Source organism: Anolis sagrei, chromosome Y (assembly GCF_037176765.1).
Source record: "Anolis sagrei isolate rAnoSag1 chromosome Y, rAnoSag1.mat, whole genome shotgun sequence".
NCBI classification, from domain to species: domain Eukaryota; kingdom Metazoa; phylum Chordata; class Lepidosauria; order Squamata; family Dactyloidae; genus Anolis; species Anolis sagrei.
Genome location: NC_090035.1, coordinates 39,999,218 through 40,025,064, shown reverse-complemented (window position 1 = coordinate 40,025,064; position 25,847 = coordinate 39,999,218). Strand labels below are relative to the sequence as shown.

The window sequence follows — 25,847 nt, the reverse complement described above, 5'->3', positions numbered from 1 at the left end:
TCAAAGTTTGTATGTGGTGGACAGAAGTGCGAGTGGAGGAGTATGTGCCAGCTTTCTGATTGGCTGCCACTGTGGTGCTATTTGCATATCGTCTCTGATTGGCCAGCCTGAAAATTCCAAGATTCCGATGGCTGCCACTGTGGTACAATCTGCATATGGTCTCTGATTGGCCAACTTCAACATTCCGAGGTACAATTTGCATATGGTTTCTGATTGGCCAACTTCAACATTCCGAGGTACAATCTGCATATGGTCTCTGATTGGCCAACTGCAACATTCCGAGGAAGCAGAGGGAATAGGAAAGGGACCTGAAGCTGTCAGGAATTATTGAAGTCCAAAACACCTTGTGGCCCCCAACAATGACAGAACAAGACTAAACCTGGCACACAGCCCCCCCCCCCCAGACCCACACAACATCCTGGTGCAGTTTGAGTGAGGATGGGCTATGGATGACGGAACTTAGAGCACAGTTGCCCACACTAATGACGGATCAGGACCAAACTTGGCACACAGAGACCCCATGGCCCACTTTAAACTTGGTGCGGTTTAGGGCAGGTGGGCCACGAATGATGCGATCTGTAGTACCTTCACCCGATTCACATCCCACAGAACATTGTAGCCCCTACAAATCACAGAAGAGGCCCAAACTTGGCACTCAGTGTACTCATGGCCCACCCTACATCCTGATGCAGTTCTAAGGGGGATGAACCATGGATGATGGGACTTGCAGTACCTTTACTCACTTACTGAAAGCACTGTGACCCTCATCCAATGACTGATCAAAACCAAATTGGCACACAGAGCCCTCATGACCCACTCTATATCCTGCCGCAGTTTGGAGGACAGTGGACCATGGATGATGGGACTTCTAGTACTTTCACTCACTTCCTGAAAACAATGCAACTGTCATCCAAGGACAAAAAAAGACCAAACTTGGTATACAGAACTGCCATTACCCACTTTCTCTAATAACCTGGGCAGCGCCGGGTCCCCAAGCTAGTATAACATAAAATTGCATTACACCATACTGGAAGAGTATAGCTCTTCTGGAATACCTAGGCACATGCCATGCTATAAGCAAAGACAAGCAGTGGCAAATCTGACTGAGCATTAGTTATTCATTAGTCCAGTGTTCCTCAACCTTCCTAATGCTGTGACTACTTAATACAGTTCCTCATGTTGTGGTGACTCCCAACCATAAAATTATTTTTGTTGCTACTTCATAACTGTAATCTTGCTACTGTTATGAATCATAATGTAAATATCTCATATGCAGGATGTATTTTCATGCACTGGACCAAATTTGGCACAAATACCCAATACGCCCAAGTTTGAATACTGGTGGGTTTGGGGAGACTGATTTTGACATTTGGGAGTTGTAGTTTCTGGGATTTATAGTTCACCTACAATCAAAGAGCATTCTGAACTCCACCAATGATGAAATTGAACCAAACTTGGTACACAGGACTCCTATGACCAAGAGAAAATACTGGACGTGTTTGGTGGGCATTGACCTTAAGTTTTGGAGTTGTAGTTCATCTACATCCAGTGAGCACTGTGACCTCAAACAATGATGGATCTGGACCAAACTTGGCACAAATCCTCAATATGCCGAAATGTGTACACTGGTGGAATTTGGGGGAAAATAGACCTTGCCGTTTGGGAGTTGTAGTTGCTGGGATTTATAGGTCACCTACAAACAAAGAGCATTCTGAACCCCACCAACGACAGAATTGGATCAAACTTCTCACATAGAACCGCTATGCCTTGAAGGGACTCGCTGGCACGGGCCTCCCTCCCACCTTGCATGCTCTTCCTTGTCTGCACCATGCTGCCATGCTCCAAGCATGCCTGCTCTCCCCCCCCCCCCCACTTGGAGTCTCAGAAATAGCCTTTCCCTTCGTTGAGAGGCCTATCAATCACCACAGAGGAGGGCTTTTGGTGGGAGGATTCGCTGTCTGTTTCCAAAAAGGAAGAGAAGGACAGGTGGAGAGATATTCAGCCTTCTCTGCCAAAGGGTTTCCTAAGACTAACAGAAATATGTTTTATGATGGTCTTTGGTGACCTCCCTGAAACCCTCTCGTCCCCCCCCCCCCAGGGGTCCTGACCCCCCAGGTTGAGAAACACTATTCAGTTTGGACTATATGACTTCCGGAATCACCACATCTGCTTTGGATGAAGCAATCAGAGGTTAGCAACTTTTGAAAGAGGACTGTACCAAGGAGGCAATCCAAAGGCACTTTTTTACCCTGCCTGTACTCCACATATATCAGTGCACTCTACCTATGCAGCAACTATGGGGTGTATGCATGTGTGAGTATAGATTAAGTTGTAGAGGCCTGACAAATAGTCAGATGGGCATCACACCTGGGCATTTTCACCAAGACTATGCAGGCCAAAAAGAGACCATGAATATAAAAATCCATTTTCATGAGTGTTCCTGCTTTGTGTACAGAGTTGCTTTGACAATGTGTTCCTGCCAAACAGAAGGGGGTGGACTGGATGGCCCTTGGGGTCTCTTTCAATTATATGGTTCTATCATAATGAACTGCTCAATCACTCAATGGAAATCAAACATGTCCCCCCCAACTTGCTGCAAATCAACCCCATGTGGAATGGTTGAAATTTATAAGAGAGAGGCATCAATGTCAGATTTTGCATATCTTTGAAAGCCTACTAAACATTAACCAGAAGAGCATACAACACAATCCAGTTTGTGCATAAAAAACATCTCGATCAAATGGCAATGGAAAGCACTGCAGCATAATCTGGCCAGTAGGTGTTAGTGTGGTGTTTTGTTAGTATGTTGAAACAGGGTTTGCGAGACACAAATTCCTGGTCTTCACTGAGCCATGAAATCTTGGGTGAGTCACTTTCTTATAGCCCGACCAAGATCATCATGAGGACAAAAACCATGAGATGAGTTGAGGGGAACACATATTGCCATACGCTTACAGGAGGAAAAGGTGAGATACACACAAACCCACTAGCTTGGGTACCCAGTGTTACCTGGGTTATTTGAAGAAATAAATTTTAATTGTACAAAATGCATAAGATTGTGAGATAGATACGTTTTATTGATTGGCTTATTGGCCGTATCAAAACATTTAACACATAACACAATTAACACATAGTCATACATAGTCATACATACAACATACAACCCTCGGTATAAAAGAAGTTAAAATAAAGAAGCTGTTAACAAGATCTCATTCAGGTCAAATGTCTGCGTCACCTCCACATTGTTTACTCCAATTGATTCTAAATGTGCAATTCTCAGCTGTGTTGCTTTGAATAGAAAAAGGGCTGTTTTGTGTGTTATTTTAGGGTTCTGGCCGGCCAACAAAAATGAGGTTTTAATATATGGGTCCCAGTGTGTTTTTTGAGTAATGTATGGTCCAAGGCAATGGTCTCTCTCTCTCTTATACAGCTTACAGTTGAACAATACATGTGTGATATCCTCCACCTCTGGTGCTCCACAAATACAAAATCGTTCGTTGTATGGGACTTGATTAAACCTTCCATGCTTGTCCATTGTATCCAGCTGTTCAAAACGAGCTCTGGTAAATACCCTCCTAAGGTGTTTAGGCATTTCTGTTTTTAGATATCGAACTGTTTGGAAGGTATGTTTAAAGCGGCCTAACCATTTCAGTGAGCCAGCTTTACTGAGGGTAGCGATGTCTTTTTGGCCTTCTATATCCAATACTCGTTGAGCAACTATTTTTGGGTCTAACTCTTCTAAGAGATTCGGATACCGAGTCGGAAGTCCACAGCTCCTAATGTATTTTGTCAGGAGAACTAACCAAGAAGTCTGATGTTGATTTTCTATCTGCTCTAACAGGCACAGTTTTGGGAGTCTATCATTTTCCATGGCCCTCAGTTTTGCCCAGTAGTTGTAGGCCCTGATTTTGGATAAGCCATCCACTGTGTGTACTCCCAGTTCCGCTCTTACTGCGGCAGCTGGGGTCGTCCTGTCCACTCCTAGGAAACTTCGCAGGTGCTGTGATTGTGATTGCTCTAATAATGGTACCTGGTTTAGACCCCAAACTTCAGCTCCGTACAAGAGCATGGGAGTAACCTTTGCTTTATATACTTTGAGAAGTGGGTCTAAGGATCCTGGTTGGTTGTGATTTGTCAGTTTAAGTAGTTGATTTGCACGTACTCTTGCCCTAACTGAGCTTTTTTGATGGTGTGGTAGCCAAGAGCCGGTCTCAGAAAAATCAATTCCCAGATATGTGAAAGTGCAAACTTGCTCTATTGGTTCATCATCCAGGAACCATCTGTGTCTGTTACGTCGTTTGCCAAATACCATTGTTTTTTTACTTTGATTTATTAATAGTTAGAGCGTTGTTATGACAATAGGAATTAAACCTTCTCAGCAGTCTACGTAGCCCAACTTGCGAATATGATAGTAAAATCATATCGTTGGCATATAGAAGGATGTTGAAATGTGTATTGCACAGCTTAGGCATGTGTACCTCTGGGTCCTTCAACTGTTCGGGGAGATCATTTACGTATAAGCTGAATAACAGTGGTGCTAATATACACCCTTGTCTGACCCCTTTGTATGTTTCTATACTGTTTGTCATGGCTCCTTGCATCCCAAGTCGCACTTTCAGGTAGGTGCTTGTGTAAAGTGCCTTGATTAGTGCCAGCAGTCTGGGTTCCATATTGAGATCCGTTAGTTTCTGCCATAACGTCTCTCTATTTACAGTATCAAATGCTGCACCAAGATCTATAAAGACGGCAAACAGTTGTTTCCCTCTGCTGACATATTTTGCAATTGTATGATTTAAAACAAAGCAATTGTCAATAGTTGATCTACTCTGTCTAAAGCCAGCCTGTTCTTCGGTGAGGATATGTTTTTCTTTTTCCCAACATTCAACTCTGTTCAGGAGATATCTGGCATATATCTTGGCCACAATATCAATTAGGCTAATTGGCCTGTAGGAACCAGGGTCTTTTTTGTTCCCTTTTTTGTAAACAGGGACAACTATTGCCATCTTCCATCCAACTGGAACCTGACAGATATTATTTATGTGTGTAAATAAGCCTGCTAACAGGGGGGGGGGGGGGGGAGGCACCAGTCTAGATGTGTTTTAAATAGCTCAGCTGGTAAGTAATCTTCTCCTGGGGCTTTATTGGTCTTCAGGTTGTTTATAATACCTCTGATCTCACCTTCTGTTACTGATGGCCAGAGGGGAAGGGCTTTTATTGATAAATCATTACCTGGTGTCCGTGTCTCTGTAAGTTCTGTGGGAGCAAACAAGTGTGAGTAGTAATTTTCCCAGTTTTCTGCAGGAATAGGTATATCAAGTGTAAATTTCCTTTCCTTCAAAATTCCGGCTACTGTGTGCCAAAAGAGAGCCGAATTATGACTTAGCTGAACACTCAAGCCCTGTCCAGATCGATATTGTATGATTTTTCTTTTTTGTTTTTATAAGTTTCTTATATTCTCGTCTCAGGGTTAACATTTCGACTTGGGGATGTACAAGATGTTGTCCCTGCGCACGTCTCATTGCCGACCTCAGCTTTGTTCTATGAAGTTGGCATTCTTTGTCGAACCAGGGCGCTCTGATCAAGTAAGGACCTTTAGGAGAGGATTTTGTGACAAGATGTTCCTTTAGACTACCACAGATGTTTGTAAATGCATTAGAGACTGCCTGCCAATCTGCTGAGTGCGATTGAATTATTGAGGCCCAGTTTGCAATATGGTCTGTTTTGAGGCTATTTGCTATTGCTGTCGTGTCTACTTTAGTCCAGGCAAGTCTTTTGTTTTGTATCACCTCAGTGTTGGCCAGACTCCAGTCATCATTCCTATTGGTTGGTCTTAAATCTGAGGGGCCCAGAAATTTCACACACACTGGTTGGTGGTCACTTTCTTCCCTCAAAAGTACTTTGATCTGTGAAAAAAAGATTGGCCTTGCCTGTTGACACACATATAAAATCTAAGGCACTACTAGTATGGCTAGAATGGAATGTACAAAGGTATACATAATTATAATTGTTGTTGTTCTTACCTCCTAGGATTTGTAAATTACACTTCGCAATCAATGATGCCAAACTTATTCCAGCCCTATTGATCTTTTTGTCTCTGGAGTGCCATTTTGGGTGGTTTTTAATAAAATCAAGTGGAAGTCCACCATATTGGGCTAGTTCATGTATAGATGGGCCCAATTTAGCATTAAAATCTCCAAGTAAAATGATTATTGCTTGGGTATACACTACTGTCAGGTTTTCCACCATTATCTCTAGCTGTACCCAAGCATCCGGACTGTAATAGGAGGATGTGGGTGGTGGGATATAGACATTTATCAATATAAGCTCCATTTCTTTATAATTAAACTTAATGGCCAATATATTGTGGATATCATCCCCCTTGTACAATCTCTCCCCTTGCCACTGAAGTTCCTCCTTAATACCTATACATAGTCCCCCTGAGGCACGCCCTTTATTCACTCTTTTCTGAGCAGGTGTGTGCCAACACTGAAATCCAGGTAGTTGTATTGAGTCGTCCCCTCCTACCAGCCAAGTCTCTTGAAGCGCTATTATCTCAAAGTCAGATAAGAATCTCACCAATTCGCAATCAATGATCTCTTTCCAGACGGTTACATTCCAGGTTACAATCTGGATGGGTCTTACTGTCTCTAAGTGATCTGGTTGGCCAAATTGTATACATATTGACGATTCTGGTAGTCAATTCGTATCTGAGGCTGGTACAATGCCACCAATATCCCCATTGAAAACACAGTTATTGAGGGGATCTCTTTTCTCCTGTCTGATTTGCCGCAGATGTTGCTGTTGATGTTGTTGTTGCATTTCTTTGGCAGTAGTATTATTCTGTAATGGTGTAGGGGGTACACTCTTTCCTTCCCTGGGGAATACATCATGATTAGGGGGTCTGCTGCCATCCTTCTGTGGACCAGGACCTGAATTGGAGACAGGGTGCGGGTCACGTCCTTCTCGTTCGGCTCCAGCTCCAGTAGGTCATTTATAGGGGCCACTTCTAAGTCCATTTCATCCTGTGGGGACTCGGCAGTAGACATTGAGCCCATCCTTGGCTCACCCGGGATCCCTGTGGAAGTCGCTACAGTCTTGAGATGACCCAATCCAAGATCGGTGTCTCTCTGATCGCCGCAGGCTGCATTGCTCAGGCTCAAAGGGTGCTTCTGTGTTGGTTTGCTATCAGCCTTAGCTGGACTGGGCTGTGGCTTATTTTTTCCAGAAGCCTCCCTGGAGGCTGGTAGGCTGGGTTTGCCCACTTTTGCAGGCATGTCATCACCATGCATGGGAGTTATCGGTGGGCTAATGACCAGGTCACGGAAAACCCTCATTGGGACTATTTGGAATTTGAGCAAGAAGAGCTTCATCTTCATCAGCATAGATGGTAGTATTGATTGCTCAAAAGTAATTTCGGTGTTCTTGTGTGCAGAGACTTGGGGTAGCCATTTCACTTTAATCAGGTCCACACTTTGGGGGAGGGGGGGGGGTATGTGTAATAACTGGCCCAACGATGTTCTGATAATTCTGTATGACCTCCATCTGCCCTTGTTTATGTTGTTGTGGGCAATTCGCAGCCTTATCTGGTTTGCTTGCAGAATTCTATTACACTTAGTAGAAGTAAATGAGTAGCCTCTATCTACTTTTGTGTAGGGCTTTTTGTTTTTTGTATTTGCCTCCCTTCTGGGCCCCATACCGTCCATTTGAGCTGATTGAACTGTGCTTCCCTTCGGGGCCTCATTCTTCTGAGCAAGAGTCAAAAGAGAGCTTTAAGTGCTCAATTTGCTTTGTTATATTTTTAAATCTTTCAAAGATATATGCTACTGTTTTGGCAGTCAGTAGATAAGCACTGGTGGGGTTTGTTTGTTTTACTAGCTCAGATTGTTTGAACTCAGCAGTTAATGAGCTTGTTCCAGGAATGTCTCCTCCACACAGCCCTAAGGACACTTCTTCCTGGGATATTATTGAGTTGTTACTGGAGTTTATATTTTCTTTATCCAAGGGTAAGCAACTGTTATCGGTAAGTAATGAATACAGTTCTGGCGTACTCACTTTTCCCACAAGATCATCTATCTTTAGTTGCTTGGAAGGTTTATGCTGTTTAAGTGTCTCTGGGATGGACCTTGTTCGTTTCTTTTTGTTCCTTTTATTTCCCATTGTAGAGGCAGAGATAAGTTGGGAGGTTGTAGTAAAATGGATAAAATAAGAACTTTAAAACTTTAAAGCATAAAAACAACAAGGATACCGGAGCTTAGCTGAACACGTCTGATTACACCGGCACCATCTTGCAAACCCACTAGCTTGGGTACCCAGTGTTACCTGGGTTATTTGAAGAAATAAATTTTAATTGTACAAAATGCATAAGGTTGTGAGTGAACTACACCTCACATCATGCCAGGTTAAATTCCTGAAATTCCATCAATACTTAAAGTTTGTAATGTTGGGCAAGTTTGCTCTAGATGCATCATCAGTGGAGTTCAGTATGTTCAGCTGCAGGGTGAATTACAACTCCCACCATGATGGGTTAGTCCTGTCAAATCTCTCCAGTACATTCAACTGGTCATGAGGGTTCTATATGCCAAGTTAGGAATATACCATATGTGCAAATCACAGCTGACCACAAAGGGAAACCAATGGAGGGAGTCAAAAACACTGGGGTTACTGTGGTGGAGAAAACACATAAAATCTAGGATGAAACTGTCTCCGAATGAAAGCATTCCTTGGGTGGTAGGCAGTATGGTGTTTGGGGCGAACATTGGCAGAGGTTGGGCTACATGTTCATGGCACTTGCTATAACATGAAAATGTCATTAGATGGAGGATTTTTGGTGTATCCTCAGCATTGTGGATTAAAGCTGTCTGTGAAAGCGGGAGCCTGTCTTGTTCAAGTGGGCATCTCAGCCATACACATATATACATATTTTAACATTTATTATGTATACAGTTATGGATATACATATACATAAAATACATAAATAACTAACGAAGAGCATTCTTCTGAGTGGATAATTTTCAGAAGGTAATCACAGACTTGAACCTGGCTGGAAATGAAAGTACCAGAACTGTAGGGAGAGAACCCTAAAACACACTATGATTGGCTTAGATATGATCTAATGCAGTGGTTCTCAAACTGTGGGTCCCCAGGTGTTTTGGCCTACAACTCCCAGAAATTCAAGCCAGTTAACTAGCTGTTAGGATTTCTGGGAGTTGAAGGCCAAAACATCTGGGGACCCACAGGTTGAGAACCACTGATCTAATAGGAATCACAATACAGATTTCATAGTTTAGCTAATCCGAGGGGCATTATATTAAAGAAGGCGGGTTCACAAATGCATCCCCCATTAACCGACCTATTGCTAACTTCCTGCAGCAATGCAGGTGACATAGCCTCTCCCGCATAAATCTAAGAATTACAGTTCGGGAAGTGTTCTGAAAAGTCTGTTACAATTCCCTGACAATGCCTCACAGGATAAATAAAATTACCACTGAATTAGTTTAGGTTTGTTTAGTCACAACGCACCTCAGCACTATACTTCAGGATTCCATTCTCCCATCGAATACAGAAAATTACACTACAAGTCAAAAGCAGTGTGGAGAAAGAAATATTGCTGGCAAACAGAGAAAGCAATACAGGAAGAAGAGGCCTTGCAGCAATAGTTTACGGTCTTTATTGACTGTTCAGAACCACAAGGTTTTGTCTCACATAGTCCTCTCAGTCCTTCCCCCTTTGAAGCAGTTATATTCAGGTCCTTTATAAGCACCTGTCTTTATTGCTCTGCAAACAGACTTTGGACATTGTATACTTTTATGACCAAATCCAAAGTGTCCTTCTTTCTGTTGCATGATCCTTTGCCATTTTGGACCAAGTTACCGCATACAATATATTTACCCTCATTTATTTAACACTTTATTTACTTTGTTGTCAACAAAATGCATTTATCATCTCAAATGTGGCTGAAGCATGTGTGTGCGTGCGCATCAGGAGCAACTTGAGAAACTGCAAGTCGCTTCTGATGTGAGAGAATTGGTCATCTGCAAGGACATTGCCTAGGGGGCGCCAGGATGTTTTGATGTTTTACCATCCCTGTGTGACTCATTTATTCAAGGAGTTTTTGAAAAATCACTGGATGAATATGGAGTAGAATGTACCAGGTTTATAGGGAATCAGCAAAAATACAGAAGCAAGAACCATGCACATCGGCTAGAACTGGGCTGCCTCTTTCTACTTTTTTGAGCAACGGTCACACTGGTCAGCAAGAAATAACCGTAACTCTGTGAAATCTGGAAGCTATCATGAGGGCTATAAAATCTGACAATTCAAAAATAACCAGGAGGCTTCACATTGTTATGTCATGAAGGTCAAATATAATGCAGGCACCTACCTCCTGAAGAGTGGCATTTCTTTGGCAGAAGAAAAGTGTAAGGCCGCTGCTTATAAGTCAGGTCAAACAAGTAAACCTAGGAACCAGATGAAGACAAACAATGAAGCTACAGGTTATATAGGTAGAAATAAGGAAAAAGCGTCATCACAGAAGCATCTGTTAGTGTAAATTGGGGTTGGGGTTCCCCGTTCTCCAAGTCAGTGTTTCTCAACCTGAGGGTCTGGACCCCTGGGGGGTTGAAAGGGGTATCAGAGGGGTTGCTGAAAATTGTAGGTCAACTACAAATCCCAGCAACTACCAACTCCCAAATTACAAAATCAATTGCTCCCCCCCCCCCCCTTCCAACCCCACCAGTATTCAGATTTAGGTGTTTTTGGGTATTTGTGCCAAATTTGGTCCAGTGAATGAAAATACATCTTGCAAATCAGATATTTACATTACGATTCATAACAATAGCAAAATTACAGTTATGAAATAGCAACGAAAATAATTTTATGGTTGCTGATCACCACAACATGAGGAAGTACATTACCGAGTCATAGCATTAGGAAGGTTTTGTCATTTGGGAGTTTTAGTTTCTGGGATTTATAGTTCACCTACAATCAAAGAGCATTCTGAACTCTATCAATGATGGAAATGAGCCACATTTGGCACACAGAACTCCAATGACCAACAGAAAATTATGGAAGGGTTTGGTGGGCATTGACCTTGGGTTTTGGAGTTGTAGTTCACCTACATCCAGAGAGCACTGTGAACTCAATGATGGATCTGGACTAAACTTGTTGACGAATACTCAAAATGCCGAAATGTGAACACTGGTGGAGTTTGGGGAAAATAGACCTTGCTATTTGGGAGTTGTAGTTGCTGGGATGTATAGTTCACCTACAATCAAAGAGCGTTCTGAATCCCACTAACAATAGAATTGGGCTAAACTTCCTACACAGAACCTCCCTGCCATGAAGGAACCCGCTGGCACGGGCCTCTCTCCAGCCTTGCATGCTCTCCCTCGCCTGCACATTCGCACCACGCTGTCATGTGCTAAGCACGCCTGCTCTCCCCTCCCTGCTTGGAGTTTCAGAAATAGCTCTTCCCTTGACTGAGAGGCTGGCCAATCACAGCAGAGCAGGGCTTTTGGTGGGGGGATTCACTATCTGTTTCCAAAAAGGAAGAGAAGGACAGGCAGAGGGATCTTCAGCCTTCTCTGCCAAAGGAATTCCTAAGACCATCAGAAATATATGTTTTCTGGTGTTCTTTGGCACCCCCCTCATGATCCTCATGTTGAGAAACGCTGCTCTAGGTCCTCCAGTTAGACGTCAGGCTACAGAATCGCATTGGAGAACCAAGAAATCCTAAAAAGACCTTATGAATCAAATTCACAAATAATCTCTGCAAAATGTGGAAGAATGACTATGCTTCTAAGGTAAGCCCTTTGAAAACTGCCTGCTGTTAAAACTCCCTACCAAATATATACGCAAGGAATACACCAATAGCCCCATGTCAATTCTTAGTTTTATTGCTCATGCCACTTTCATACACTTGCACCTTTCTCACACTAAAATACATTTATCTAAGCTCAGAGGATGCTGGGAAAAAACAGGGATTCAGCAACAGCTTCTGGGCCTGGGGTTTCAGTCAAGAGGTTGAAAATCTTCACATCAGGTTCCCACAACTATTAGGGTCGAGCCCAAAGAGATCTGGAAACAAAACTGCTAAATTACACCTGTAGTGCTTCTTCTCTTCAGACAGCCCTGTGGGGACTGGCTGAGGGACTGTCCTTAACATCAGGAAATTAAAGATAGCCTCATCAAATATCATGGGCCTATGTGAAACTGACTCCTATGAGATTAGTCACCAGGCATAGCCTCAGTTACAACGTTTTTCAATAAAAACTTGCACATTCAATTGAAAATCCTTACAGCAATGATGTCCAGCCTTTAGTAATCCAGGTGTTTGGGACACCAACGCCCGGAAGGCCTGGCCAGCCTGTCCAATGTCAAGGATTCTGGGAGTTGAAGTCCAAAACACCTGGAGGTCCAAAGTTTGGTCACAACTGCTTTACAGGGAAAAAGACAGTCCCGTTAAGTTAGTGACAGTAAACATCAAATCGTGGCCTCTAGGAAGGAAGTACCAAAAGCAAGGAAAGAAGGAAAACGTTCAAATTTTATTTATTTGTTTATTTATTTATTTATTATTTAAACTTATATGCCGCCACTCCCCTGGGGTTCAGAGCGGCTTACAAGAATAGTTAAATCTAACAAAATTTAAAAGCAGTTTAAAACAATTTAAAAACAAGAAAATCAAACATTAAAAGCCTGTCAAAACAGGTATGTCTTACATGCCCTGTGGAAAACTGGTAAGTCCCGCAAGGCACGGACTTCAGGTGGCAGAGTATTCCAGAGTGATGGTGCCACTGCTGTGAAGGCTCTGCATCTGGTTGCTGTTAGACGCAAGGTCTTGACACTGGGGACTTCCAATAGATCTTGGTCCTCAGAACGGAGGGATCTCTGGGGTTGGTAGGGGGTGAGGCGGTCCCTCAGATACATCGGCCCCAGACCATGCAAGGCCTTAAAGGTGAGTACCATCACTTTGAAATTGATCCGGTCCTCAATTGGTAACCAATGCAGCTGTAGCAAGATTGGTGTTATGTGGCATCTCATCGGAATTCCCTCAAGAAGCCGAGCAGCTGCATTTTGTACCAACTTGAGCTTCCGGATCACCAACAGAGGAAGGCCAATGTAGAGGGCGTTACGGTAGTCCAGTCTTGAGATGACCGTGGCCTGGATCACCATAGTAGGTCATCCCTGGACAGGTAGGGGGCCAGCCGTCTGGCCTGCTGCAGATGAAAGAAGGCGGTTCTGCTAACGGCGGAGACCTGGGCCTCCATCGTCAGCAGAGGGTCCAAAAGGACTCCCAGACTCTTTACCAATGATGACGGGCGTAGCGCCTCGCCATCCAGGGTAGGCAGCTAGATGTCCCCACTGCCCGGTCGACCCAGCCATAGGATCTCCGTCTTTGCTGGATTCACCTTCAACCTGCTGGCACTCAGCCATCCAGTAACGGCCTCAAGGCACTGATGGAAGCAATCGGGTACAGAGTCCGGTCGGCTTTCCATCTTCAGCACCAGCTAGTGTCATCGGCTTACTGATAACACTCAAGCCCAAAACCTCGAAGCAGCTGAGCAAGTGGTCGCATATAGATGTTAAATAACAAAAGGGAGAGAATGGCCCCCTGAGGAACCCCACAAGATAGAGGGGACCTCTCAGAGACCAGGCCTCCCCTCTCCACTCGCTGTCCATGGTTGTGAAGAAAGGAGGACAGCCAGTTTAAAGCTGTCCCCCTGACTCCAGCAACAGCAAGGTGGTGGGTCAAAAGATTGTGGTTGACTGTGTCAAATGCTGCTGTGAGATCCAATAACACAAGCAGCGCTGACCCGCCCTGGTCAAGCTGGCATCGAAGGTCATCCGTGATGGAGATCAGCACAGTCTCTGTCCCGTGCCCCGCCCGGAAGCCGGACTGGAGGGGATCTAGTCCGGCTGTGTCGTCTAGGAATTGCTGCAACTGCTCCACTGCTGCCCTCTCAATCACCTTGCCCAGGAACGAGAGATTCGAAACTGGGCGGTAACTGGAGGGAACTGAACAATCTAAGTCTGGTTTCTTCAGCAGGGGAGAGACCACCACCTCTTTTAAACCCTCTGGAAAAACTCCTTGCTCAAGGGAGCTGCTTATAATCTTCAACAGGGGGTCGCGTAATCCCTCCAAGCAGGATTTCACCAACCAAGAGGGACACGGATCAAGGGAGCAAGTGGTCGGTACTATGTTTGATATGAGCTCTTTGTTTCAAGCTGAACTCTTTCCTCTCGGGCATGCAAACTTTGCTACAAATAATTTCACATAAAGTATTATAGTTTGCATTCTGACTTGATCCACTAGGTTTTTGGAAAAGTTGTAGAGTTCTGAGTTTATGGTACTCGCCAAAAGAATTCTGGTTCTTGGAACAAAATTTGGGGTCTAGTTATGAAAAGGATGAAATTCACATTACCCAGTATTTTGGTATGTTCTTCACTTTGTAGAGGGAGTTAGGGCCGTTCCAGTGAAGATGGCATTGATCCCTCTGAAATTTTATTTCTTTGATATTTCAGTGATATCTCAAGCCCAGTTTAGGATGCTCAAAGCAATGAAAGACTACAGGGAGAAGAAGAAACCCTTTATTATTTCACAGTGACTAATTTCAAAAGCCTCTTTCTTACCTGCTCTCCTCCCATGTTCACTAAGAGCTCTGTGCCATCAGGGCTGAAGGTGACATACGTTGCGACCAGGACTCTCAACCGGTTGTTGTAGTCTGGTAATTTCACCGGAAGATGTCCTACAAGAAGAGGAAGGAAACTTTCACTTGTACAGCTTGGGAACTATCGCAGCCAACCACTGACAACAACATACAATGCTCTTTTAAAACAGTCTCTATGGCTTCCATTGTGCGTATGCTTTTTGTTGATTTATGATGGTACCACAGATTTCCTAGGATTTTCTTAGGCCAGGAATACTGGATTTTCCTACTTTTTTTTTTTTTGAGATATAGTCTTCACCACCTGAGAATCATTGATGGCCTACCATCCTAGTACTAACCAGAGCTGACCCTGCTTAGATTCCAAAATGATAAGGGATCTGGGACTGTTAGGGTGCAGTATTTATTTTACATATTTCCATTAGCTGTGAGAAAAAAAGGTTCATCAATATAAACTCCACATACAACCTATAATTGATAAGGCATATCATCTGAACACCCGGTCCGAGTTACTTATATGGACAGGCCTCCCCCATATTAATGTCCCATCCAATACATAAATCCTTCCGAAAAGGTATGAAGGAAGCTTCCAAAATTCTCCTCACCATCACAGCCGGCCATACCTGCTACATAGTACTGAGCTGCACCATCAGGGAGAGGCTTCTGACGATCACAGAACGTACGGACTCCAGCTGTAGGATTCTGCTTCATTGTTTTCCTAGCAAAAAGAAAGAGTGGGTTGTTGTAGGTTTTTCCGGGCTATACGGCCATGTTCTGGAGGCAATTTTTCTCCTGACGTTTTGCCTGCATCTATGGCAAGCATCCTCAGAGGTAGTGAGGTCTGTTGGAAGTAGGAAAAATGGGTTTATATGGCTGGCTACCAGTATTAAAAAACTCAAAAATTACAACAGCAAAACAACAGAGGGGAAACAAACAGGCACATAAAATCACTCTCAAAAAGAGATTCCCCCCAGGCGCTTCCAGGCCATTGACTGCAAATCAAGGTGATGAGCTGAAACATTCACAGCTAGCCCCAGCAGACAAAAGTCCTTTGTCTCACCCTGGTCATTCCACAGATATATAAACCCATTTTTCCTACTTCCAACAGACCTCACTACCACTGAGGATGCTTCCATAGATGCAGGCGAAACGTCAGGAGAAAAATTGCCTCCAGAACATGGCCATATAGCCCGGAAAAACCTACAACAACCCAGTGATCCCGGCCATGAAAGCCTTCGACAATACAAAAAGAAAGAGGATTTAATGTGTATGTTTCATATTTTGGTGGAGTACATTAGACACTTTTTTAAAGAAAAAAGAACAGCTGGATTCATATCGAATTTAAAAAGAAATACACCAAAACCACTTTAGGAACATGCCAATTTATGGAATATTCCTTGAGCCAGAGACATAAATTATGGATTTGTTATTGTATTATGATTCTGGCTTACCTGGAAGAAAAGTATACCAGAGTTCCCATTTCTCACATGATGACTATGATTTTGGGGCCTCAAAACAGTGAATGTGGCTCTTAATAAGACATGCCGCACCATCACAGGATGTTTACACCCCAAATCACTGGAGAAATTATACTGTTTAGTTGGTATTGCACCACCTGACATCCGCCGGGAAGTAGTAGCCAGTAATGAAAGAACAAAGGCATATCCAGCCCATCCCCTATTCGGATATCAGCCAGTACACCAACACGGTAAGTCAGGAAATAGTTTTCTAAAATCTACAGAGATACTTGCAGGAACACCTCAGCAAGCGAGAGTCCAAAACATGGCAGGCCAAAACCCAGAACCTCAATCCATGGCTGAAAACGAATGAGAGACTCCCTGGCACCATGAGATGCAGAGCAAAGCTTAAGAAATGGAGTCCACAGCATGTGAGTGTGAAGAAAAGCAAACCACAGACCATTTAGTACAATGCAACCCGAGTCCTGCCACTTGCACAGTGGAGGACCTTCTCACAGCAACACCAGTGGACACTCCAAGTGGACTCCAAGTGGACAGCTACTGTTCAAAGAACACTTAGCATAATGCCAAATTTTGTTGCCACAATCACATTGCAGGCCTCTCTGTGACATTCTCCATAGATTTCATGAAGATGTTAAGAAACACAGGGAATGAGATCAGTGTTTTGTTATGTTTTATTTAATATTTAAAATAAATATGAATTTCCATCAAATTATGTGGCACTTTATAAAAAAGAAAAAAAAACTTCTGCCCTGCCAAAGGCATGAAATCCCATTTATGATAAAGGTCAACATGCGGAATAACAGCCACCCACACCAATAACACTGCCAACTGGCATTGCTGTTTTGGGAAGGGCAGAGCCATTACAATACTGTGCCTCCTCATGTTTAATAGCAAGCAAGAGTCCAGGAGAAATAAGAAGGCTTCAGTCTGGCCATGCATTCTCTAGTATAAAGGTCCAACTGTCACAATAACCAATAGCAAATTATCTATTCTCCCAAATTTGGATTTGAGATCCCACCCAAGCCTTCTACTCAAAAATGGATGTTTGGACACCAAGTGGCAGTTGTCTTTGGTAAACAGATCAGACCTTGGTTTCTTCATTGCCTCCTTTAAAAGGGCAGGAACCATAGAATCATAGAATATCGAGTTGGAAGAAACCATCCAGCCCAACCCCCTGCCATGTAGGGAAAGCACATTCAAAGTACCCCCATCAGATGGCCATCCAGCTTCTGTTTAAAAGAAGAAACTTCTACAACACTCTTTCTTTGGAGACTGGATATCCATTTCCATGAGAGAAGGGAACAAGGATAGTCAGTGAGGAAAAATAGAGATATTAGGTACCAGCACAAGACCTTATTACCTGTGGTTGTGAATCATGCGTATATCATAGATTCGTACAAATGGCCCACTGGCTCCCACAGCAAGGTAGTTGTTGTCCTGGGGGTTGACAGTGAGGCATTTTGCCTCCACAAGCTGACCACAGTATTCGGTCAGATCAATAAGAACCTCTGAATGTTTGCTGTTCTCTCGCAGGTCATACTGTCTGAAAGGGGGGGGGGGAGGAATTAAAAGTGTCAGCAAGCATCCATAGGACAGAAGAAACTAACAGTTCAGAGTGCTGGTTATGACCTTTAAAGCCCTAGATCAGTGGTTCTTAACTAACCTAATGCCGCAACTGCTTAATACAGTTTATCATTTTGTGGTGACCCCTAACATTAAATTATTTTCGTTGCTACTTCATAACTGTAATTTTTCTAATGTCAAGTCTATTTTCAGCAAAATCAATCAGTGTTCAAATTTGGGCATACTGAGTATTTATGCCAAGTTTAGACCAGATCCATTATTGTTTGAGGCCACAGTGCTCTCTGGATGTAGATGAACAACAACTCCAAAACTCAAGGTCAATGCCTACCAAACCCTTCCAATATTTTCTGTTGGTCATGGACATTCTGTGTGCCAAGTTTGGTTCAATTTCATCATTGGTGGAGTTCAGTTTTGGACTTCCAATAGTGGTCAAGATGGCGAACGCAGCAGAACTCTGAGGCTCCTCAGTCTTCCAACCCTGTCACTAGGCCAGATAGGAGAGAAAACTCGCTGCCCTGCAGACAAGAAGCGGTGCAGCCCACCAGAGGGAAAGACCGAGCCCGGGTCTCGCCAGGGACTGTCATGGACCCAGGTTTCCCCGGGTATCTCCCTGGGGCAAGGCCAACAAGGGTGCCCGTTTAAAACGGGAGAGGATGCCGACCACTAATTTAAAGCTCAAGAATACTCGAGAGTAAGTAGAATTAACTAAAACAAGGAAAATAAAGGGTAATCCAGGCCATACAGAGGGCTTCGGTCGATAGAAGTGATACAGAAATCCAGAAACTTAGAAATACAGAACATGAAAACTGGGAAGATGCAAGAGTAAGGACACAGTAAAAGAACCGGTAAATTTTCAAAAAGTTGGTATCTTCACAGAAAATCCCTGTGAAAAGGGTCACAACAACAAACAGTAAGCAAGCAACAAGTAACTCCATCTCCTATAAAGAAAGAAAAGACAGTAACCCCAAGGACAAGGACAAAGACAATAAAGCAACCTGAAAACTCTGAGAAACAAGGAACGGACCCACACCAGGACGCAACGACCCCCAACGAAACAGAGGAGACACGAGTAGAACCTACTTCCTGACTTCCTCTACTCCCCCTACTTCTTCCAGCAACCCTCAGCAACCTCCTACAGGCCCCTTCCCACTCCCGCAACCTCGCCGCCAACCCACTCACATCAAATTGCACGAACAGAGAGTAATCCCATACCCATTCCTGGGTCACCTCCCTCCCACCTCCCTTCACAAATCTCTTACCTCTGAGGAGACTCTCTTCTGCCATCCCCCGCCATTGCCAAGAGCAAACGTGCATCCCCGCGCTCTCAGCGTGCAAGCTAGCGCACGCACAAGCCAGCGCGCGTCCAAGTCAGCGCGTGACCAAGCCAGCGTGCGCACAAGCGCCAGCGAGAGCATGCAAACTCTCGCGCAGCCTCTCGAAGTCGCATGAGAAGCAACGAGAAGCGACAGGAAGAGACAAACTCTCGCGCGAATAGCAAAATACCACGCGAACTCGCGCGCGGGCGGAAAGTCGCGCGTGAAGCAAAATAAAGAAAGAAAAAGAATTAATAGAAAGGACAAGATCGCGGAGAAGGGGAAGAAGAAAATTGCAAAACAAAAAGTAAGAAGAGGAAAAAGAGGGGAAGGTGGGAAAGATGGGAGAGAAGGAGACAAATCAAGAACATACAAAAGAAGAACTAAAGAAAGAAGATTAAGCAAAAGGAAAATCTCCAGAAAAAGAAGAAGGCACACAGAAGGAGAGGTGAGTGGGTGAACGGGATGGAGGCGGGGGGGGGGGGAGAAGAAGATAGTGTGGAAGGAGAGGAGGAAAGATAAAATAATAAATAAGATCGAAAGCATATCGTAAAGCAAAATACAAACAAAGGAAGAAACAAGAAGAAAGAAGAGGAGAAGGGGGAAGAGGACAGTCTTTTCTTCTTTATAGGAGAAGCAAGGGAAGTAAGAAGAAGAAGGCGAAATGAAGGGGGGGGGGGGGGGGGAAGACCCTGTCAACTATAGGCAAATATCCCAAAAGAAGGGGTAAAATAAAAATAACAACCGAAATAACAGCAGGAAAAAACAACAAAAAAGGAAAAGAAGAATAACTATACAACATAAATAAGAACAACGATATATAACAAGAAAAATGACAACCCCCAAGAACAAAATAGATAGAGAGAAAGAAAAGGACAAGGGAAAAAAGGGACAGGAAGAAAAGACTCACTGCCTGAAGAATTGGGTGCCAAAGAACATAGCACTAAAGATTTAATGAAAGAAATACTAAAGCTGCAAGCAGTTGTTACAAAAATACAAGAAAACCCAGATAAACAAAACAATACATTTAAAGAAGAATGGAACGAAATGAAGATCTTCAAAGTGCTTGGAAAAAAGATATAACAGAAGTAGGAGCAGACATGGACAATCTAAAACAGGAAAACAAGGATTTAGCGAAAGAGAACAGAAATTTAAAGGACCAACAAATAGATCTAACAAGGAAAATCAATACCCTGGAAGAAACAGTATCCACTTTAAAACAAAAACAGGAGACACAAGAAAGCAAGGAAAAAGAATACCAACTAAGATTCCAGAATCTAGAGGAAAAAGAGAACGAAAACATCAGAGAAGTGATTATAGAATTGGTGTCGCAGATATGGAAAAAGCCAAAAGACACGACAGAAGCTAATATAGACCGAGTCTTTAGAATCCATTCTAACTATGCTAAAAAGTACAAAGCTCCAAGAGACATGGTGGTAAGTTTCAGAAGGAAGAACGTCAGGGATGAAATATTGAAAGAAAACTCACTGAGCTCAATACACTATAAAGGAAAGAGAATAGTGGTCCTGAAGGAAATACCTCTATCCATTCTGGAACGTCGACGCAAATATTCCCTATACCTTGGTACTTGTTAAGTGTATTATTAATTGATTGGGGAAGATATAAGGGGTGGAGTGGACCAGAGAAAGGCATATACAATAGAGCAGGGGTGGGAAATGACTGGGGGGGGGGGGGTGGATTACGGCAAGTGGAAATTCTAACCATCTATGCTATTGGACACACATCATGGGTTAAAAATCTAATTGTTGAGTGCAACATGGAGGAGGGAGGGCATCCCGACAGCCGAGGGGCCCCCATAGTCACCATAATGGCGAGGGTAAGATGCAGGAAAGGGAAACCACTAATTCGGCCTAGGGATTCTGGTAATTTAGTAACCATAAATCAGTCTCCTGACGTGGTAGGTCGGTGTACCCAGGATGGCGGTCCCTCCGGTCTGAAGGTGGTGCTGTTGAACGCCAGATCTGTCAAAGGAAAAACAACTTTTATCCAAGATCTGATCCTGGATGAGCGGGCAGATCTGGCATGCATCATGGAGACCTGGTTGGATGAAGCGGGAGGTGTTAATTTAACCCAACTCTGTCCACCAGGGTTCTCCGTGCAGCACCAACCAAGATCCAGAGGGCAGGGAGGCGGTGGTCTATAGAAATACCATCCCTCTGACCAGGAGCCCCATCCCGCAGTCAACCAATTTTGAATGTGTCCACCTGAGGGTGGGTGACCGGGACAGAATAGGGATTCTGTTAGTGTACCGCCCACCTCACTGCACTACGGTCTCCCTACCGGAGCTAGCGGGGGTGGTCTCGAGCTTGGCGTTGGAGTCCCAACGGCTCCTTGTGCTGGGGGACTTCAATGTCCACGCCGAGGCTACCCTAGTAGGAACGGCTCAGGACTTCATGTCTTCCATGGCAACCATGGGGCTGTCCCAATGGGTATCTGGCCCCACTCACAGTGTTGGACACACGTTGGATTTGGTTTTCTGCCAGGGATGGGAGCATGGTGGCGGTATTGAGTTGTCCATCTCTCTGTTGCCATGGACCGACCACCACCTGGTCAGATTTAGACTCACTGCACCCCCTAACCTCTGCAGGGGTGGGGGACCCATTAAGTTGGAACGCCCCAGGAGGCTTATGGATCCGGATGGATTCCTGATGGCTCTTGGGGAGTTTCCCGCCACCTCGGTTGGTGATCCTGTTGATGCCCTGGTCACTCTCTGGAATGGGGAGATGACTAGGGCAATAGACACGATTGCTCCAGAACGTCCCCTCTCAAGTAGCCGAGCTAAACCAGCTCCTTGGTTCAACAAGGAGTTGGCAGCGATGAAGCGAAAGAAGAGGGAACTAGAGAGCGTGTGGCGTTCGGATCCGAGCGAGCCAAATCGAACACGATTTGTGTCCTTTTTAAGGGCATATGCCGTGCCAATAAAGGCCGCAAAGAAATCTTTCTTTGTGGCCACTATTGCGTCTGCGAAGAACCGTCCGGCAGAGCTGTTCCGAGTTGTCAGAGGCCTTTTAAATCCCACCACTCAGGATGGGAGCCCTGACAACTCGGTAGCTCGCTGTGAAGCTTTTGCTCGGTTCTTCGTGGACAAAGTCGCTTTGATTCATTCTGGGCTGGATGCCATATCAATGGCAGTCTCTGAGGATGTAGCTGGAGCATCTGCTTGCTTTTTGATGGATTCATTTCAATTGGTGAAACCTGAGGATATGGACAAGATACTTGGAGGAATGAGACCTACCACATGCATCCTAGACCCCTGTCCATCCTGGCTTTTGAAGCAAGCCAGAGGGGGATTGGCCGAGTGGGTAACAGTGGTGGTTAATGCCTCCCTTCAGGAAGGCAACATTCCAGCGAGCTTAAAACAAGCTATAATAAAACTGCTGTTGAAAAAACCATCACTGGACCCCACTCAATTCGACAACTATCGGCCTGTTTCCAATCTTCCCTTCTTGGGCAAAGTCCTGGAACGTGTGGTAGCCTCACAACTCCAGGTATTCTTGGATGACACGGATTATCTGGATTCGGCGCAGTCTGGCTTTAGACCGGGACATGGAACCAAGACAGTCTTGGTCGCCTTAGTGGATGATCTATGCCGGGAGCTCGACAGGGGGAGTGTGTCCCTGTTGGTTCTGCTGGACCTCTCAGCGGCCTTCGATACCGTCGGCCACGATATCCTTCTGGGACGCCTCACGGGAATGGGCCTTGGAGGAACTGTTCTGCAGTGGATCCGGTCCTTCCTAGAGGGTCGATCTCAGAAGGTGTTATTGGGAGACACCTGCTCTACCCCACAACCATTGTCTTGTGGGGTTCCTCAGGGTTCAATCTTGTCTCCTATGTTGTTTAACATCTACATGAAGCTGCTGGGTGAGATCATCCGGAGTTTCGGGGTACGGTGTCATCTGTACGCAGATGATGTCCAACTCTGTCACTCCTTCCCACCTGCTACTAAGGAGGCTGTTCAGGTCCTGAACCGGTGCTTGGCTGCTGTAACGGTCTGGATGAGGGCGAACAAATTGAAATTGAATCCAGGCAAGACAAAAGTACTCCTGGTCAGTCGTAAGGCCGAACAGGGCATAGGGTTACAGCCTGTGTTGGATGGGGTTACACTCCCCCTGAAGATGCAGGTTCGCAGCTTGGGTGTGATCCTGGACTCATTGCTGAGCCTGGAACCCCAGGTTTCAGCGGTGACCAGGGGAGCATTCGCACAATTAAAACTTGTGCGCCAGCTGTGCCCGTACCTTGGGAAGTCTGACTTGGCCACGGTAGTCCACGCTCTGGTTACATCCTGTATAGACTACTGCAATGCTCTCTACGGGGGGTTGCCTATGAAGACTGCTCGGAAGCTACAAATGGTCCAACGATCGGCAGCCAGTCAGGGAGCACACTACTCCTCTGTTGCACCAGCTCCACTGGCTGCCAGTCTGCTACCGGGCACAATTCAAAGTGCTGGCTTTAGCCTTTAAAGCCCTAAACGGTTCTGGCCCGACCTATCTGTCCGAACGCATCGCCCCCTATGAACCAGTTAGGACATTAAGATCGTCCGGGGTGGCCCTGCTCTCGATCCCGCCAGCCTCACAAGCACGGCTGGTGGGGATGAGAGACAGGGCCTTCTCAGTGGTGGCCCCTCGTCTGTGGAATGCCCTTCCCGCAGACATTAGATCGGCCCCCTCCCTACTGGCATTCAGGAGAAGAGTGAAGACATGGCTCCTTGAACAGGCGTTTAATTAAGCAGTGCAATTAATTGATTGATAATTGGAACATGGAATAATGGACAAGGAGATCGGATTATGATTTTGCTGATGACGTGATGGATTAGTTATATGGATGTATTGATGTTATATTGATGTATTGATGTTTTGTTATATTGATGTAGTTGCCATGGTTACTGTTTTAAATGCTAGTGTTGTGCACTTTGTATTGATTTCGTTGTAAACCACTCTGAGTCGCCTACGGGCTGAGAGAGAGCGGTATACAAATGAAGTAAATAAATAATAAATAAATATTCCTTCCTGACAGAAGAACTTATACGAAAGAACATTAGATTCAAATGGGACAAAAAGGATGGACTGCTGGTAACCTGGAATGGTACAAAATATAGGCTCACTTCCGAATCCAAAGCCAGAGCTTTTTGGGATAGAATGCAGAAAAAAGAAGATGCAAACTACCAAGGCAACAGTAACATAGGCAACAAAATAGACACCCCGCAAAAAGATTACAGTGACGATGAATGTAGCGATGAAGAAACTCAACCTGGACAAGACATAGGAAGAAAAAGGAGGAAAAGACAAAGAAAGAAGTCACCAAAAACCCAAGCATCATACTCTGACTCGGCAAGAGTAAGTTCCAAAACGGAAAAAAGTACAGGAAAAACGAAAAAAGGTACAGGAAAATTAAAATCGTCAGCCACAACGTTAACGGTTTAAACTCACCGAATAAAAGAAAGAAAATTTTGCACCACCTCAAAAAAGGTAAATATGACATTATTTCTTTACAAGAAACGCATATCATACAGAAGCACAGTACACTACTAGAACATAAAAAGCTAGGGAAATTGTACCAAACAGCTGGTACAGAAATAAAAAGAGGACTAGCAACTTGACCTCTGAGCTAGCTTTTAAGGATCAGGATGGCAGGATGTTAGGAATAATAGTGGAAATGAAAGACAAGAAGGTCCTAGTTTGTAATATATATGCACCCAATGGGGGCAAGAGCAAATTTGCTGAAAAATTAAAATCTGAAATAATAGATCAGGAATTTGATGAGTTGTTAATAATGGGTGACTTCAAAGGCATTTTAGACAAGAACCAAGATAAATCTACTAGACCGCGGAAAGCAGCAGGGGAGCTACCCATTAGCTTTAAAAAGATTATGTAGGAATTTGAACTAGCAGACATCTGGAGACATCAGCACAAAAACGAAAGGGACTATACTTTCTTTTCTAACCGACATCAAGTATGGTCACGAATTGATATGGTCTGGGGTTCCAAAGTGATGCTACCAAAAATAACCAAAACAAAAATACTCCCAATACTGAACTCTGACCATGCTCCGGTAGAGATAACTATGGAGGAAACAGAAAGCAGGACATTCACCTGGAGATTAAATGAATGTCTAATAAAAGGAGAGAAAGATGAAAAGAAAAACAGAGAAACATTGGAAGAATTTTTTCGATTCAACATAGAAAAAGACACAAAAATTGAAATAATTTGGGGTGCTTGTAAAGCATACATGTGAGGACATCTGATTGAGTAAAACGCAAGAATAAATAAAAAGAAAAAATTAGAAATAGAAAAATTGGAAAAAAAAATCTAGAAACAATAGAAAAGCAGTTAAAAGAAAACCCCACTAACAAAAAGCTACATCACCAGGCAGAGATAATAAGGAACTAAATGCAAACTATAAACCTAGAAGAATTAGAAAAGAAGTTAAAATACGTGAAACAAGATTATTTTGAAAATGCTAATAAAGAGGGAAGGTGGTTATCGAGAAAGCTAGCAACAAAAAAAAGCATCCCAACATATAACAAAAATAGATGAAGGGGGAAAAAGTTACTATAGCACAAAAAAAAATACTAGGCAAATTTGAACATTTTTACAGTAAACTATACGCGACAGATAACATATCGGAAGAAAATGTAATGGAATATACGAGGAGACAAAAAATAATAAGATTGACAGAAACCCAGAGAGAAAAACTAAACAAGAAAATTTCTATAGAAGAAATAAAAAGAACAATTAAAAATTTGCCAGCAATAAAGCCCCAGGACCGGATGGCTTCATGCCTCTATA

General features: G+C 44.0%; 1 protein-coding gene across 3 annotated transcripts in view; it reads right to left on the bottom strand.

The window, feature by feature from the left end:
- Positions 1 to 25,847, bottom strand: part of LOC137095149 (WD and tetratricopeptide repeats protein 1-like) — a 94,628-nt gene that overhangs the window by 30,987 nt on the left and 37,794 nt on the right. For all 3 annotated transcript variants that reach the window (XM_067461459.1, XM_067461458.1, XM_067461457.1), the window contains 4 exons: positions 17,505 to 17,687; positions 15,287 to 15,381; positions 14,629 to 14,744; positions 10,382 to 10,457 (listed from right to left, as the gene is read on the bottom strand). In XM_067461459.1, coding sequence (XP_067317560.1) covers positions 10,382 to 10,457; positions 14,629 to 14,744; positions 15,287 to 15,381; positions 17,505 to 17,687 — 470 coding nt within the window. The remainder of the gene's footprint in view (positions 1 to 10,381; positions 10,458 to 14,628; positions 14,745 to 15,286; positions 15,382 to 17,504; positions 17,688 to 25,847) is intronic.